The sequence below is a fragment of the Lepisosteus oculatus genome, chromosome 23 (genome assembly GCF_040954835.1).
Source record: "Lepisosteus oculatus isolate fLepOcu1 chromosome 23, fLepOcu1.hap2, whole genome shotgun sequence".
In the NCBI taxonomy this organism is placed as follows: Eukaryota; Metazoa; Chordata; class Actinopteri; order Semionotiformes; family Lepisosteidae; genus Lepisosteus; species Lepisosteus oculatus.
In genome coordinates this window covers 5,988,953-6,005,242 of record NC_090718.1, presented here as the reverse complement: position 1 = coordinate 6,005,242, position 16,290 = coordinate 5,988,953, and the positions used below count along the sequence as shown (strand labels likewise).

The window sequence follows — 16,290 nt, the reverse complement described above, 5'->3', positions numbered from 1 at the left end:
GGGTGTGGTAGCAATCAAGCCGAGCCTCGCCCACCCCCCCTCATTGGAGAGGGGTAGGCGGGGGCTGGCTGATTGACCGCAGCTCTAGCCAAGCCCACTCGCTCCCGGCAGGAGAGGATGGCAGGTTGGTGGTGGCTTTGGTCCCTGCAGAGAGGCAGGTCTCCTGGGGTGTGGACTTAGAAAGCTGTCAGTTGCAAGCTGTGACTGATAGGCTGAGTCCGCCCTGGGTGCCTCCTCTCTCTCGGGCCGAGGCCATCTCCAGCCTGCCTTCCCCTCCTGCTGGGAGTGAGGGGGTTTGGCTAGAGCTATCCTCCATTCTCCTCCCCCCAGGGCTATACCCACGCTCCCCCCTAGGGACCCTTCCTCCCCCAGAGACTATCTAAAAAGGCGGGCGTCTTCGCACTTTTCCAAGTCAGTGCGATGGGGTGTCGCCTTGCGGTGCGTGGCGCACGCTGCAAGACAACCCTTCGCACCTTCGAAAATACAGGACAATGCAGACAATGAAACGAGAGTTTTTATTGCAGAATTCACACCACATACAATAGCAGCAGTCAACAGAAAACATGCAGGTCAAGAATAAAATACAGCACTGAATCGGGACATTACAGATCAAACCACTGGTAACAAAAATAAAAAGCAAGAAAAGCACACATTGTCAAGAATAAATTGCCGGAGCTGCAGCACATACAATAACATCAGTCAACAGGAAACATGCAGGTTAACAATAACATAAATCGGCATACAAAGGGTACCCTACAGATCAAGCCACCGATACAAAAAAAAATCAAGGAAAATCACACATTGTCAAGAATAAATTGCCGGAGATCGTCGGAGCACAGAGAACCAGGAGCCGCAGCACATACAATAGCAGCAGTCAACATGAAACATGCAGGTTAACAATAATATATATCGGTATACAAAGGGTACATTACAGATCAAGCCACGGGTATCAAAATAAAGTTCAAGAAAAAGCACACATTGTCAAGAAGAACCTGCCAACGCTCGTCGAGTTGCTGGAGTGGATTGGAAAGGAGATCGTCGGAGCGCAGAGCAGCAGGAACCGAAGAACTGGAGGCAAAAGAAAAAGGATCAAGTTAACAAGATATCGGACTTGCAGAATCGATTAACTAAGTTCTGAAGTCTATTCACTTTACACATAAGCTGCCTGAATTAAGAAACATACAAACACGCTCAAATTCAACAAGAAACCAGTAGGTAACATCATGAGAAATCACAGATACATCCCAGTCCCACTACTCCAATATTTAGAAAGTAGCTTCAGTCTATTATGAATAAAAGAATCCATAAAAAGATTTAGTGTTTCCTATTTGTATTCAGCAAGAGCACAACTAAACGAAAAGTGATAACTTTAAAATAAAACTGTTCTGGTGCTAAAAAGCTATGAAATACGTGTCGTCTTGAATACACAAATATAAACAGTATAGCAAAAGATAAGGATAAAACGTACCTCGGAAAAAAAATCTAACTGGAGGCCGGTTTTTGAAATCCCTTTGTCACCTGGAGAAATAAGAAAACATACGAATTAGTACATTTAATCTTGGCGAACGTTTATCATTTCTGAACGGAAAGCGAAAATATAACCCGATACCGCAAAGCTGAGATACTAACAGTTAGATACACAGTTACGAACTTTATACAGCAAGTGACTGTAGATAAATTACAGCTTTTTTCGTCAAAGGAAACAGAGCTAGAGATACCATGTCTTTAAAACATACTTACATGAAAGGTAGTATAAGAACGCTGAATGCAGACTTTTACAACTTCGAGAGCACGCTCAAACAGACAGGACACCCATTTCGGCGTCCTAAAACACAAATTAAACGAAGAAATGCAATTAACAAAAGTTCAATTTTTGAAATTCTACTTCTTAAATTTAAATCAAGCACCACTCATCAAATTCGATTTAACTCCACGCATTGAAAACCATCGTGCAAATATGTTGGTATTATCCATCTTTACCCAATGAATTCAACAGATGAATAAAATAACCATAAACAAGAACCAGCGCCTTAGAGTTTCAATTTCTATTCAACAAAAGCACAAGGAAAGGAGCAGAAGTTATATAGTTAGTATAAACCCGTTCTGGCGTTAAAACGTCGGGAAATACGCGTTGCCTCGTCGAGTTGCACAAATTCAAACACTATATTGCAAGGGAGAAATAGAACTTACCTTGGAAAAACACTTTCATAACTGGAGGTTCGTTCTTGACATGTTTTTCTCACCTGGAGAAATAAAAACATACGAATGATTAAATTAAACCTTTACAATGTTTTATTATATTGGAGCGGAAACCGTTATTACAGCCCGAATCCGACAAGCGGAGATTTCACAGCTACTAACTTCAGAAAGCAAATGTTTGAAAGTTAACTACAGCCTTTTTTCGTTGAAAGAAACAGACCTTATCTTATAAAAACATACTTACATGAAAGATAGGATGGGACCGCAGACTTCTAAACCTTCGAGAGCACGCTCAAACAGTACACTCATTTCAGCGTCCTAAAACACAAATTAAAGAGGAACAAATGCAATTAACAAAAGTTGCTTTATATTTATATGCAATATATTTTTGTCTTACTTTCCTCAAAGTGAAATTTGAGTTTTTGTATTTTAAATTAAGAAAATTAGAAATAAAAAGCAAACGCACCTCACGCCGCAGAAACTCACCCCGCCGCCATCTTGCCGGGCGCACCTGTGGAACAGGTGGACGGGGCGTGTCCGCTGAGGAAGGTCACTCTGGGGGCGGGCTCGGATCGTGATTGACAGCTGTACACTCGGATACAAGGGCTCAACACTGACCTTACTGAAGATAAATAGAAACTTGAACTCACCAAATCACAAATAAAGCATATAACGGCTGAGGGTTTTCAGAGAACCCAATTCAGTGACGTTCCCCTACAAAACTGTTCGCCGGACTCGTTTAGCTTGCGGCCAGCTGGTCGAATCAAAAGAAATGTGCTGGAGAGAGACCCCTGTCGCTCCTAGTTAGGACTGCACCTCTCTTTCACTGCTAGTGCCACACCTGTCCTGCAGGTGTCACAGTAGTATAAGGGGCTGCTTTTTAGAATTGAATTCCGATCTATGCAGTTATAAAGGTCTTAAACCCCCCATTTGCCCTGTTTTGGAAGGCCCCGAAAATGGAGCCCCCCAAAACGGCCAGCGTGGTAGAGAACAGCCACTTGCACAAACTCACCCCGACAGCATGAGAGCTTCACCCGGGGCTTAGGTCTCAGACTGACGGGGAGGCTCGGGGCTCAACTACAACTCACAAGACTCTCCAGGAGCCGATTTACTCTCTGAACTTTAGAAGTGTCCGATGGTTCAGCCCGCGGAGCCACCAGGCCGGCCACGCAAAATACCGGCCATGTACATCTCTTATTCAGACTAAAGCCAAGTCACAGTCCCGAGACGAGGCGGTTCGCCTGTTTACTCTCATTTCAAGCAATAAAGCTACTGAAATGCCTCTGTAAAGATCTTTTCTAGCCTTTTTTGTGACTGGACATGACTTATTATTTTTTCGTGACATCACAGTAAAAAATAAATTTTCAAAATTTGTAATAGAGTTGGGGGAGGTAGTATGTCATGTATGAAAGAGGTTAAAATGTTTGAAATGATTCTCAAGACAACTTTTTTTTAAATAAAATGACATGAACGAATAAAATTAATCTAAGTGTTTTATACCTCGGCTTGTGTCTGGACAGAGTCTCTTTAGTTCCTTTAAAAAAGTAGGTGTCACGAAATGATTTATTCCCACGGGCGTTTGACAAGGATCCACAAAAAGTTTAATCCTTCAGATTCAAGATTTAAAAATCAAAAGCGACGCATGTAAATAGAATGTGAACTGCTGTATGCCTAGAAAACAGAATAGCGATGAGGATATAATAACTAGTTTTGCAATCAATGGAGCATAATTAATATTTAATTAATTAATAATTAATATTCTATAAGATATTAAAGTTACTGTAGTCAAGTGCAAAGAGTGCTTGTGGTACAAAAGGGTGTCTATGACTATGAACTAGTGGAAACAGCGTGCGACAGGTATTTAGGAGCTTTATATTAACTCAGAATTGTCATCTCTAAGACAGAGATGCAACTTCATTTAGATGAATATAAAAAGTTATCAAAGTTCTATATAGTGTTATGCACCGTATATACAGGATATACAGTGAAAAGAGCTGGGCAACCACTGTCAATGAGTGACGTGGAGTAATCACAGGCAAGATTGAGTAGCAGACTAACAGTATAATTCTTACTGCTTGATCAAAACTTAAATTCTGTTTCTGGAGTAAGGTTGACGCTTATATCTAATCTTTTACCATTCATTATGTGAATCCCTGGGGATGAATACTTTATTATTAATTCAATTGAATTGAAAAAAATTGTAATCGTAATGTTCAATTACCGTTTCAATAGAGTTTACTTCATCAACTTTACTCCAATACAAAGACATGGGTAAATGGCGGGTTTTGAAAAAGACACATGTTCAATTGTTTTACTTGAAAATAAAAAATATATATTTTCAAATATTTCCGAGGTCTGCGTGTGTGAGACAGAAGAGTTTCCAATGTTGTTCTGCAGATGTGTTATGAACTACCTACAGCAGGTCAACTTAATAATAATGTCCCTTAAATAACGACTTCCTGATGCCATTTCACGTTTCCGAATAGGCTTTGCTTAAATGAGCACTTGTAATACAGGAAGTTTCTAGTATTTTTAAACACGTAGCTCGGAAGACGGGTCTGATCTTTAAACATCCCTTGCTTTGCATATTTAAGACGAACAGATTGAGAAACTAAGAGCGAAATCAGCCGGCGCCCTCCCGAGCAGAGCCAATTGCAGACATGCTTACCCAGAGTACTCGGGGCGCCCGGACGGGGTTACTAGCGGTCAAAGTCACGTGACCACCCGAAAAAAAAAAAGAGAGAGACGGCGCTATATCTGGGAAACGAAAGCAGCACAAGCCGGCACAGCACTAGCGAAAGTCGTGGGTCTCTTGAAGGGGTTGAAACTAAGCCAACTGTACGTCCAGCGTGGTCTGCGCTGGTGCACCCAGGCTGTTGCTGCAACATATCTATGAAATGTACATATTGGTGAGCTGGTCAGATTCAGAGCAATGCCACTATCACCGACTAGTTCTACTGGCTCTACACCGTTCGTTATTGAACACTTCTCTTCTCGTGTTAATGGGTTTATTTGTACATTCATAAAAGCACTGTTATCCCATTTTGCAAACTTCCTACTCATGGCAAAGGAGGATAAAGTGCTGTATAGAATGGGGGATGTATTCAAAATCAAACCCCCCAACAATCATGACACTGTAACTAGATAGTAAAAATGAATTGTTCTGCACAGCCGAGTAGCTTGTGCTATTGCAGACATGGTTGTACTAATTGCGAGAGTGTTCTACTGGAAAACGGTGCTATGTTTGCAATGCCAGTATTTCATTCCAGTTGGACTAGCAAATATTTTACTGATGAAAACAAGGGGAGGGCATAAACTTGTAAAAATGTGAAACGCAGACGATTATAAATGTGGGAAAGACATTAATTCTGTATTTAGTATTTGCTTAGTGCTGTGGTGCTTAATCATATAAGAATATGTCCTGCTCTTTTTCAAATATTCCAAGGTGTCACTTCAACCAGCGAGCTGTGTTTCTTCCAGGTTTTCTGCAAGTCTCCACTGTAGCGCTGTCTCTGGCTGCGGCGATAGTGATTTCTGTGGTTTATGTCTTCATGGGGTCGACACCCGAGTCTGCCAAGACACCTCCGGGTCCCCCAGCCCTGCCGATCCTAGGAAACCTGCTCTCGCTGGATCTGTACGATGTCATAAGAAATTAGATGGAGGAACAGTTGAATGAGATTGATTTGTTATTGTTGTCATTGTTCTTAATGACAACAGGGAGAGAGGGAAAGATCATCAAGGAAATCCAGTACCTCACTGAGGTGTTAATAGCATTGTGAAGATAAAAGGATTAATCATATATTGTTTTTCTGTCATGTGTTTTCCACAGTTTCTTCCTCTCCAATTCCTTAAAGACTCTCTTTTAGAGTCTTGCTGTACTCAAACTCTCCTGTCCTTGCATGCAGTAACTGCATTTTTAATTTCCTTTCAATATTTGATTATTTGGTTTCATTACAAACTATTTCTTTCCAGTAATGGAGGGCCGATACCTTTTTCTCTCCAGGAGCCCCTGAGCTGTGAACAGGCCTCGACAGTGACAGTAATCAGGGACAGAGTCAAGAAGGGAGAAGTGGAATTGGGCTCTAGTGAGCACTGGTGAACTGGGGTTCGAGAGGTGAAACTGGGAGCACACAAGAGTGGTGGTATAGAGAGACACAACCGCAGGATGTATTCCAGACTGATGCTGTATTGTTTTCTTTGGCAGAAAAACCACCTGACACCAGAGAACCTGTATACTGTGCTGTTCAGGGTTAAAATGGACTGACAGTGTCTCCAGGATACACTCACGAAACATTCAATTTTAAATCCAAAGAATATCAAAACGAATCAAAGTTTATTTATCAAATGCACAACAATACAGCTTGCAGCAGTAGTTGCTGGCAATGAAATGTCTGTTCCGCGAGCTCACAAAAATCACAACGATCACAGAAATCATAAAAATCACAAAATTGAGGTTATGAAAATAAGGTTACATAATAATAGATGTAATAGTAATTGAATAAAACTAACCATTACAGGTGATTTGCTAAAGGAGCTACAGGTTGGCTATTTAGCAGTCTTATTGCCTGGAGGTAGAAGCTGTTCCGTAGTCAGTTGGACTTGGACCGAATGCTTCGGGATGACTGGGATGACTGGGGTCCTTGAGAATGGACCTGGCCTTCTTCAGACATCTAGCTGAGTAGATCTCCTGGATGCCTGGTAGCTCACAGCCGGTAAGGAGCTGCGCTGACTTCACCACCCTCTGCATTACTTTGCGATCCTGGGTGGAGCAGTTCCCAGACCAGGCAGTGATGCAGCCAGTCAGGATGCTCTCAGCAGTGCACCTGTAGAAGTTGGCAGACCTTACATGAGAACGACAAAAGGGGATTTATTGATGCTTTTTGATCAAACATCAGGGGGTAAGAGAACAGAGGGGATCCGTTTCCGTGGACGTCTGTCTTTCCAGTGACTGGCTAGGAAAAACAGCTCACTTTTTCTCTCTGACTAGAGAAAATAATAAAAATGTTAATTGATATCTGATCTGTGACTCAAAATTCTCTAACTTGTTTTTTCAATTTTAACTCCAGACAGTTTAATGAGACCAGATAATAATACATAGTATAATTGCTACAATACTGATAGCCGAGTTATAAATCATCATCCTCATGAAACAACATTTCTTTATTCAGGTTTCAGGACAGATTCACATTTCCATGAAAATCTGATAAGCGCAATTATAGCCCTAAATGAGAAAGGCATGTGTTTCACAACAAAGATCAATTACAAACCAAATAATACATAGTACCAATCATACTACAATAATTGCTGAGTTATAAATCATCATCTTCATAAACATTTATTTTAATCTGCTTTCAATTTTTAATTTCAATTCTGCTTTCAGGACAGATTCCCATTTCCAAGAGGATAATCTGATAAACACAATTGTAGCCCTACTTGCTGCTGGGACTGAAACAACAGGTGCCACACTCTGCTGGGGGCTGCTGCTGATGGCTAAATATCCCCACATCCGAAGCTTAGTGAGCTTTAGTGAAGTAAATGAAGGCTGATCTAAATGACATATAAGGTTGGAACTGTTGGTTCTAAACCAGGTATAGACAATATACAGTAGAGTAGTGCAAAATTATTTTTCTGTGTATAATTCTAACAATTTAACTGGTCAGATTTCTGTAAGATTATGTGGGCTGAAAAGGTGTCATTGACAGAAATCTTAGTTCAAATAAAGCTGTAGTGAATTTTAGTAGAGTGGAAACCAGCAGATCCAGTTTCTGGATCCAGGGAACCTTATTTTTGCTTGTTATTGCTTCTCTTCTCTCAAAGGTCCCCTGTCTTTCCTCTGCTGACCTCAGTGCTCCAGGATGAGACCCAGTGGGAGACGCCTCATCAGTTCAACCCTGCTCACTTCCTGGACCCTGAGGGCCAGTTTGTGAAGAAGGACGCCTTCATGGCTTTTTCTGCAGGTACAGGACCACAGGGTGCAGCTCATTTGTAAAAGACACTGTTTATGTCTCATTTTGCATATGATATTAATTAATTGAAAATAATTCTGAACATTTAAATAGCATATATGGGTCATATGAAACATTCGCAAGTATCATGATGGGTGGGCAATACAGCCTAACCACAGTGACACCCAGTGCTGCAGTGATGAATTCAGCACAGACACTCACAGACCATGAGGAGGAGGACTAACCTGTGGTGTTTGCTGTCCTAGGACGCAGGGCTTGTCTCGGAGAGAGCCTGGCCAGGATGGAGCTGTTCCTGTTCTTCACCTCGCTGTTGCAGAAGTTCACCTTCTCTCCCACTCCAGGAGTGTGGGAGTCTGAACAGGTTTGCCTATATCCAGTTTTCTTTTCCAAACTGTGGTAACTGAGCTTCTAGTTTCTGGACAGTTTCTACGTCCAGACTCTGGTAACTGATTCTCTTGATTCTGCCTGTGTCCAGTCCTATTTATCCAGACTGTGGTATAGGAGCCTGTTGTGTCTGGAAAGCCAGGTTTGCCTGTGTCCAGTTTCTCTGTCCAGACTGCGGTAACTGAGCTTGGCGTTTCTGGACAGTCAGGTCTGCCTGTGTCCAGTTTCTTTGTCTAGATTATGTGTCACACAATGGCCTGAGTAAGGCCAAAGTAGGACCGTTTTATCTCAGACTGGCTTCACCGCAAAAGCACCCAAGCAAAACAAGTGCAGTCTATTCACATGGCCACCAGTCCCTCACACCAGATAACAAAACCCCCAAAAAAGAAACAAAAGTAATTATTCAAATAAAGGTAAATCCTCCTTACCTACCTGTTCTCTCTCTCTCCGTTAATATACCACTACCTAACCACCAACAACCAACAAACCGTGAATAACATCCATTTTGAGAGCGCTCTCCATTCACACCACAATACTCACTCATGCCTGTTTTAAGTATATGAATGTGTATGAAATTAGGTATGTTTATGTACGTGAATGTATATGAAATTAGGTAATAGCAGTTACTAGTCAAGCTCTGAGTGTGCACCCTCAGGAACTTATCTAGGAACTGCTCAATGGAAGGTGTATGAATGTTGTATTTTCTGTGCTACCTGTACCCAGTGACAGGCTCCTCTGTCACACTATGCTAATTGAGTCTCTCATTTCTAGACAATCAGGGATGCCTGTGTCCAGTTTCTATGTCCAGTGTTAAAGCACTGAGCATGTCGTCTCTGGACAGACAGGTTTGCCTGTGTCCAGTTTCTATGTCCACACTGTGGTAACTGAGCCTTTCATTTCTGGACAGTCAGGGCTGCCTGTGTCCACTTTCTATATCCACGCTGTGGTAACTGAGCCTCTCGTTTCTGGACAGTCAGGGCTGCCTGTGACCAGTTTCTATTAGCAGTGATACACCACTGAGCATACCGTCTCTGGACAGACAGGATTGCCTGTGTCCAGTTTTCTTGTCCAGACTGCGGTAACTAAGCTTTTAGTTTCTGAACAATCAGGGCTGCCTGTGTCCAGTCTTATTTGTCCAGACTGTGGTATCTGAGCTTGTCATTTCTGGACAGTCAGGGCTGCCTGTGTCCAGTTTCTATTCTCAGTGTTACACCACTGAGCATGTAGTCTCTGGACAGCCAGGTTTGCTTGTGTCCAATTTTCTTGTCCACACTGTGGTAACTGAGCCTCTCGTTTCTGGACAGTCAGGGCTGCCTGTGTCCAGTTTTCTTGTCCACACTGTGGTAACTGAGCCTCTCATTTCTGGACAGTCAGGGCTGCCTGTGTCCAGTTTTCTTGTCCGGACTGTGTAACTGAGCGTCTAGTTTCTGGACAATCAGGTCTGCCTGTGTCCAGTCTTATTGGTCCTGACTATGGTATCTGAGCTTGTCGTTTCTGGACAGTCAGGGCTGCCTGTGTCCAGTGTCTTTGTCCAGACTCTGGTATCTGATTCTTTCAGTTCTGGACAGTCAGGGCTGCCTGTGTCCAGTATATTTTTTTCCAGACTGTGGTATCTGAGCTTGTAATTTCTGGATAGTCAGGGCTGCCTGTGTCCAGTTTCTATTAGCAGTGTTACACCACTGAGCATGTAGTCTCTGGACAGCCAGGGATTCCTGTGTCCAGCTTCTGTTCGCAGCACTACACCACTGAGGATGTAGTCTCTGGACAGCCAGGTTTGCCTGTGTCCAAGTTCCTTGTCCACACTGTGGTAACTGAGCCTCTCAGTCTTATTTGTCCAGACTCTGGTATCTGATTCTTTCAATTCCGGACAGTCAGGGCTGCCTGTGTCCAGTATTTTTTTTTCCAGACTGTGGTATCTGAGCTTGTCATTTCTGGACAGTCAGGGTTACACCACTGAAAATGTAGTCTCTGGACAGCCAGGTTTCCCTGTGTCCAGATTTTTTGTCCACACTGTGGTAACTGAGCCTCTCGTTTCTAGACAGTCAGGGCTGCCTGTGTCCAGTATCTATGTCCAGACTCTGGTAACTCATTCTCTCGTTTCTGGACAGTCAGTGCTGCCTTTTTGCAGTGTTTCATGTCCAGACTCTGGTGTCTGAGCCTGTCATTTCTGGACAACCAGGTCTGCCTGTGTCCAGTTTCTATTAGCAGTGTTACACCACTGAGCATGCCGTCTCTAGACAGACAGGATTGCCTGTGTCCAGTTTACTTGTCCAGACTGTGGTAACTGAGCTTTTAGTTTCTGTACAATCAGGGCTGCCTGTGTCCAGTCTTATTTGTCCAGACTGTGGTATCTGAGCTTGACGTTTCTGGACAGTCAGGGCTGCCTGTGTCCAGTTTCTATGTCCACACTGTGGTAACTGAGCCTCTCATTTCTGGACAGTCAGGGCTGCCTGTGTCCAGTATGTATGTCCAAACTCGGGTAACTGATTCTCTCGTTTCTGGACAGTCAGTGCTACCATTGTCCAGTGTTTTTTGTTCAGACTGTGGTATCCTAGCCTGTCACTTCTGGACAGCCAGGTCTGCCTGTGTCCAGTCTTATTTGTCCAGACTCTGTTATCTGATTCTTTCAATTCTGGACAGTCAGGGCTGCCTGTGTCCAGTATATTTTTTTCCAGACTGTGGTATCTGAGCTTGTCATTTCTGGACAGTCAGGGCTAACTGTGTCCAGTTTTCTAGTCCAGAGTGTGGTAACTGAGAATGTCGCATCTGGACAGTCAGGGCTGCCTGTGTCCAGTTTCTATGTCCACACTGTGGTAACTGAGCCTCTCATTTCTGGACAGTCAGGGTTGCCTGTGTCCAGTTTCTATGTCCACACTGTGGTAACTGAGCCTCTCATTTCTGGACAGTCAGGGCTGCCTGTGTCCAGTATGTATGTCCAAACTCGGGTAACTGATTCTCTCGTTTCTGGACAGTCAGTGCTACCATTGTCCAGTGTTTTTTGTTCAGACTGTGGTATCCTAGCCTGTCACTTCTGGACAGCCAGGTCTGCCTGTGTCCAGTCTTATTTGTCCAGACTCTGGTATCTGATTCTTTCAATTCTGGACAGTCAGGGCTGCCTGTGTCCAGTATATTTTTCTCCAGACTGTGGTATCTGAGCTTGTCATTTCTGGACAGTCAGGGCTAACTGTGTCCAGTTTTCTTGTCCAGAGTGTGGTAACTGAGAATGTCGCATCTGGACAGTCAGGGATGCCTGTGTCCAGTTTCTGTTTGCAGCACTACACCACTGAGGATGTAGTCTCTGGACAGCCAGGTTTGCCTGTGTCCAATTTCCTTGTCCACACTGTGGTAGCTGAGCCTCTCATTTTTAGACAGTTGGGGCTGCCTGTGTCCAGTATCAATGTCCAGACTCTGGTAACTGATTCTCTCGTTTCTGGACAGTCAGTGCTGCCTTTGTGCAGTGTTTCATGTCCAGACTCTGGTATCTGAGTCTGTCATTTCTGGACAACCAGGTCTGCCTGTGTCCAATCTTATTTGTCCAAACTGTGGTATCTGAGCTTGTCGTTTCTGGACAGTCAGGGCTGCCTGTGTCCAGTGTTTTTTGTCCAGACTGTGGTAACTGAGAATGTCGTATCTAGACAGTCAGGGATGCCTGTGTACAGTTTCTATTCGCAGTGTTACACCACTGAGCATGTAGTCTCTGGACAACCAGGTTTGCTTGTGTCCAGTGTCTTTGTCCACACTGTGGTAACTGAGCCTCTCCTTTCTGGACAGTCAGGGCTGCCTGTGTCCAGTATCTATGCCGTCTCTGGACAGACAGGATTGCCTGTGTCCAGTTTACTTGTCCAGACTCTGGTAATTGAGCTCTTAGTTTCTGGACAATCAGGGCTGCCTGTGTCCAGTCTTATTTGTCCAGACTGTGGTAACTGAGCCTCTCATTTCTGGACAGTCAGGGCTGCCTGTGTCCAGTTTTCTTGTCCAGACTGTGGTAATTGAGCTCTTAGTTTCTGGAAAATCAGGGCTGCCTGTGTCCAGTCTTATTTGTCCACACTGTGGTAACTGAGCCTCTCCTTTCTGGACAGTCAGGGCTGCCTGTGTCCAGTATCTATGCCGTCTCTGGACAGACAGGATTGCCTGTGTCCAGTTTACTTGTCCAGACTGTGGTAATTGAGCTCTTAGTTTCTGGACAATCAGGGCTGCCTGTGTCCAGTCTTATTTGTCCAGACTGTGGTATCTAAGGTTGACGTTTCTGGACAGTCAGGGCTGCCTGTGTCCAGTTTCTATATCCATACTCTGGTAACTGATTCTCTCAATTCTGGACAGTCAGGGCTGCCTGTGTCCAGGATTTTTTGTCCAGACTGTGGTATCTGAGCTTGTAATTTCTGGACAGTCAGGGCTGCCTGTGTCCAGTATCTATGCCGTCTCTGGACAGACAGGATTGCCTGTGTCCAGTTTACTTGTCCAGACTGTGGTAATTGAGCTCTAAGTTTCTGGACAGTCAGGGCTGCCTGTGTCCAGTTTCTATATCCATACTCTGGTAACTGATTCTCTCAATTCTGGACAGTCAGGGCTGCCTGTGTCCAGTTTTCTTGTCCACACTGTGGTAACTGAGAATGTCATATCTGGACAGTCAGGGCTGCCTGTGTCCAGTTTCTATGTCCAGACTCTGGAAACTGATTCTCTCGTTTCTGGACAGTCAGGGCTGCCTGTGTCCAGTTTTCTTGTCCACACTGTGGTAACTGAGAATGTCATATCTGGACAGCCAGGTTTGCCTGTGTCCAGTATCTTTGTCCACACTGTGGTAACGGAGGCTCTCCTTTCTGGACAGTCAGGACTGCCTCTGTCCAGTTTCTACGTCCAGACTCTGGAAACTGATTCTCTCGTTTCTGGACAGTCAGGGCTGCCTGCGTCCATTATGTTTTGTCCAGACTGTGGTATCTCAGCCTGTCTTTTCTGGATAGTCAGGGCTGCCTGTGTCCAGTTTCTATGTCCACACTATGGTAAATGAGCCTCTATTTTCTGGACAGTTAGGGCTGCCTGTGTCCAGTGTTTTTTGCCTAGACTGTGGTATCTGAGCCTGTAATTTTTGGAAAGTCAGGGCTGCCTGTGTCCACTTTCTATATCCACACTGTGGTAACTGAGCCACTCTTTCTGGACAGTCAGGGCTGCCTGTGTCCAGTATCTATGCCGTCTCTGGACAGACAGGATTGCCTGTGTCCAGTTTACTTGTCCAGACTGTGGTAATTGAGCTCTTAGTTTCTGGACAATCAGGGCTGCCTGTGTCCAGTCTTATTTGTCCAGACTGTGGTATCTAAGCTTGACGTTTCTGGACAGTCAGGGCTGCCTGTGTCCAGTTTCTATATCCATACTCTGGTAACTGATTCTCTCAATTCTGGACAGTCAGGGCTGCCTGTGTCCAGGATTTTTTGTCCAGACTGTGGTATCTGAGCTTGTAATTTCTGGACAGTCAGGGCTGCCTGTGTCCAGTATCTATGCCGTCTCTGGACAGACAGGATTGCCTGTGTCCAGTTTACTTGTCCAGACTGTGGTAATTGAGCTCTAAGTTTCTGGACAAACAGGGCTGCCTGTGTCCAGTCTTATTTGTCCAGACTGTGGTATCTGAGCTTGACGTTTCTGGACAGTCAGGGCTGCCTGTGTCCAGTTTCTATATCCATACTCTGGTAACTGATTCTCTCAATTCTGGACAGTCAGGGCTGCCTGTGTCCAGTTTTCTTGTCCACACTGTGGTAACTGAGAATGTCATATCTGGACAGTCAGGGCTGCCTGTGTCCAGTTTCTATGTCCAGACTCTGGAAACTGATTCTCTCGTTTCTGGACAGTCAGGGCTGCCTGTGTCCAGTTTTCTTGTCCACACTGTGGTAACTGAGAATGTCATATCTGGACAGCCAGGTTTGCCTGTGTCCAGTATCTTTGTCCACACTGTGGTAACGGAGGCTCTCCTTTCTGGACAGTCAGGACTGCCTGTGTCCAGTTTCTACGTCCAGACTCTGGAAACTGATTCTCTCGTTTCTGGACAGTCAGGGCTGCCTGCGTCCATTATGTTTTGTCCAGACTGTGGTATCTCAGCCTGTCTTTTCTGGATAGTCAGGGCTGCCTGTGTCCAGTTTCTATGTCCACACTATGGTAAATGAGCCTCTATTTTCTGGACAGTTAGGGCTGCCTGTGTCCAGTGTTTTTTGCCTAGACTGTGGTATCTAAGCCTGTAATTTTTGGAAAGTCAGGGCTGCCTGTGTCCACTTTCTATATCCACACTGTGGTAACTGAGCCACTCTTTCTGGACAGTCAGGGCTGCCTGTGTCCAGTATCTATGCCGTCTCTGGACAATCAGGGCTGCCTGTGTCCAGTCTTATTTGTCCAGACTGTGGTAACTGAGCCTCTCATTTCTGGACAGTCAGGGCTGCCTGTGTCCAGTTTTCTTGTCCAGACTGTGGTAATTGAGCTCTTAGTTTCTGGAAAATCAGGGCTGCCTGTGTCCAGTCTTATTTGTCCACACTGTGGTAACTGAGCCTCTCCTTTCTGGACAGTCAGGGCTGCCTGTGTCCAGTATCTATGCCGTCTCTGGACAGACAGGATTGCCTGTGTCCAGTTTACTTGTCCAGACTGTGGTAATTGAGCTCTTAGTTTCTGGACAATCAGGGCTGCCTGTGTCCAGTCTTATTTGTCCAGACTGTGGTATCTAAGCTTGACGTTTCTGGACAGTCAGGGCTGCCTGTGTCCAGTTTCTATATCCATACTCTGGTAACTGATTCTCTCAATTCTGGACAGTCAGGGCTGCCTGTGTCCAGGATTTTTTGTCCAGACTGTGGTATCTGAGCTTGTAATTTCTGGACAGTCAGGGCTGCCTGTGTCCAGTATCTATGCTGTCTCTGGACAGACAGGATTGCCTGTGTCCAGTTTACTTGTCCAGACTGTGGTAATTGAGCTCTAAGTTTCTGGACAATCAGGGCTGCCTGTGTCCAGTCTTATTTGTCCAGACTGTGGTATCTGAGCTTGACGTTTCTGGACAGTCAGGGCTGCCTGTGTCCAGTTTCTATGTCCAGACTCTGGAAACTGATTCTCTCGTTTCTGGACAGTCAGGGCTGCCTGTGTCCAGTTTTCTTGTCCACACTGTGGTAACTGAGAATGTCATATCTGGACAGCCAGGTTTGCCTGTGTCCAGTATCTTTGTCCACACTGTGGTAACGGAGGCTCTCCTTTCAGGACAGTCAGGGCTGCCTGTTTCCAGTTTCTATGTCCACACTATGGTAAATGAGCCTCTATTTTCTGGACAGTTAGGGCTGCCTGTGTCCAGTGTTTTTTGCCTAGACTGTGGTATCTGAGCCTGTAATTTTTGGAAAGTCAGGGCTGCCTGTGTCCACTTTCTATATCCACACTGTGGTAACTGAGCCACTCTTTCTGGACAGTCAGGGCTGCCTGTGTCCAGTTTCTATTAGCAGTGATACACCACTGAGCATGCCTTCTCTGGACAGACAGGATTGACTGTGTCCAGTTTTTTTGTCCAGACTGTGGTAACTGAGCTTGTCATTTCTGGACAGTCAGGGCTGCCTGTGTCCAGTTTCTATTAGCAGTGTTACACCACTGAGCATGTAGTTTCTGGACAGCCAGGTTTGCCTGTGTCCAGTTTTGTTGTCCACACTGTGGTAACTGAGCCTCTCCTTTCTGGACAGTCAGGGCTGCCTGTGTCCAGTATCTATGCCGTCTCTGGACAGACAGGATTGCCTGT

The 16,290-nt window shown here is 44.7% G+C and overlaps 1 protein-coding gene and 1 long non-coding RNA gene across 3 annotated transcripts; one reads left to right on the top strand and one right to left on the bottom strand.

The window, feature by feature from the left end:
- Positions 1-496: 496 nt before the first annotated feature.
- Positions 497-2,881, bottom strand: LOC107075687 (uncharacterized). 2 transcript variants are annotated; one of them, XR_011183166.1, is made up of 6 exons: positions 2,686-2,881; positions 2,444-2,517; positions 2,191-2,243; positions 1,741-1,825; positions 1,469-1,518; positions 497-1,068 (listed from the first exon to the last, which is right to left on the bottom strand). It is a non-coding gene; the product is annotated as an uncharacterized lncRNA (long non-coding RNA). The 2 variants fall into 2 exon arrangements; XR_001477201.2 differs by having other exon boundaries at positions 2,666-2,879.
- Positions 2,882-5,587: 2,706 nt separating this feature from the next.
- Positions 5,588-9,552, top strand: LOC107075666 (cytochrome P450 2K1-like). The gene is made up of 6 exons (XM_069183077.1): positions 5,588-5,833; positions 7,580-7,715; positions 7,871-7,875; positions 8,017-8,156; positions 8,411-8,526; positions 9,523-9,552. Exons 1-6 carry the CDS (start codon positions 5,616-5,618, stop codon positions 9,550-9,552), a joined length of 645 nt encoding a protein of 214 aa, XP_069039178.1. The 5' UTR covers positions 5,588-5,615.
- The last annotated feature ends 6,738 nt before the right edge of the window (positions 9,553-16,290 follow it).

Coding starts and splice junctions, on each gene's coding strand:
- LOC107075666 (XM_069183077.1), top strand. CDS start 5,616: ATGTCCTGCTCTTTTTCAAATATTCCAAGGTGTCACTTCAACCAGCGA. Junction 5,834..7,579: donor AACCTGCTCTCGCTGGATCT/GTACGATGTCAT, acceptor TTCTGCTTTCAG/GACAGATTCCCATTTCCAAG. Junction 8,527..9,522: donor GAGTGTGGGAGTCTGAACAG/GTTTGCCTATAT, acceptor GTTTCTGGACAG/TCAGGGCTGCCTGTGACCAG.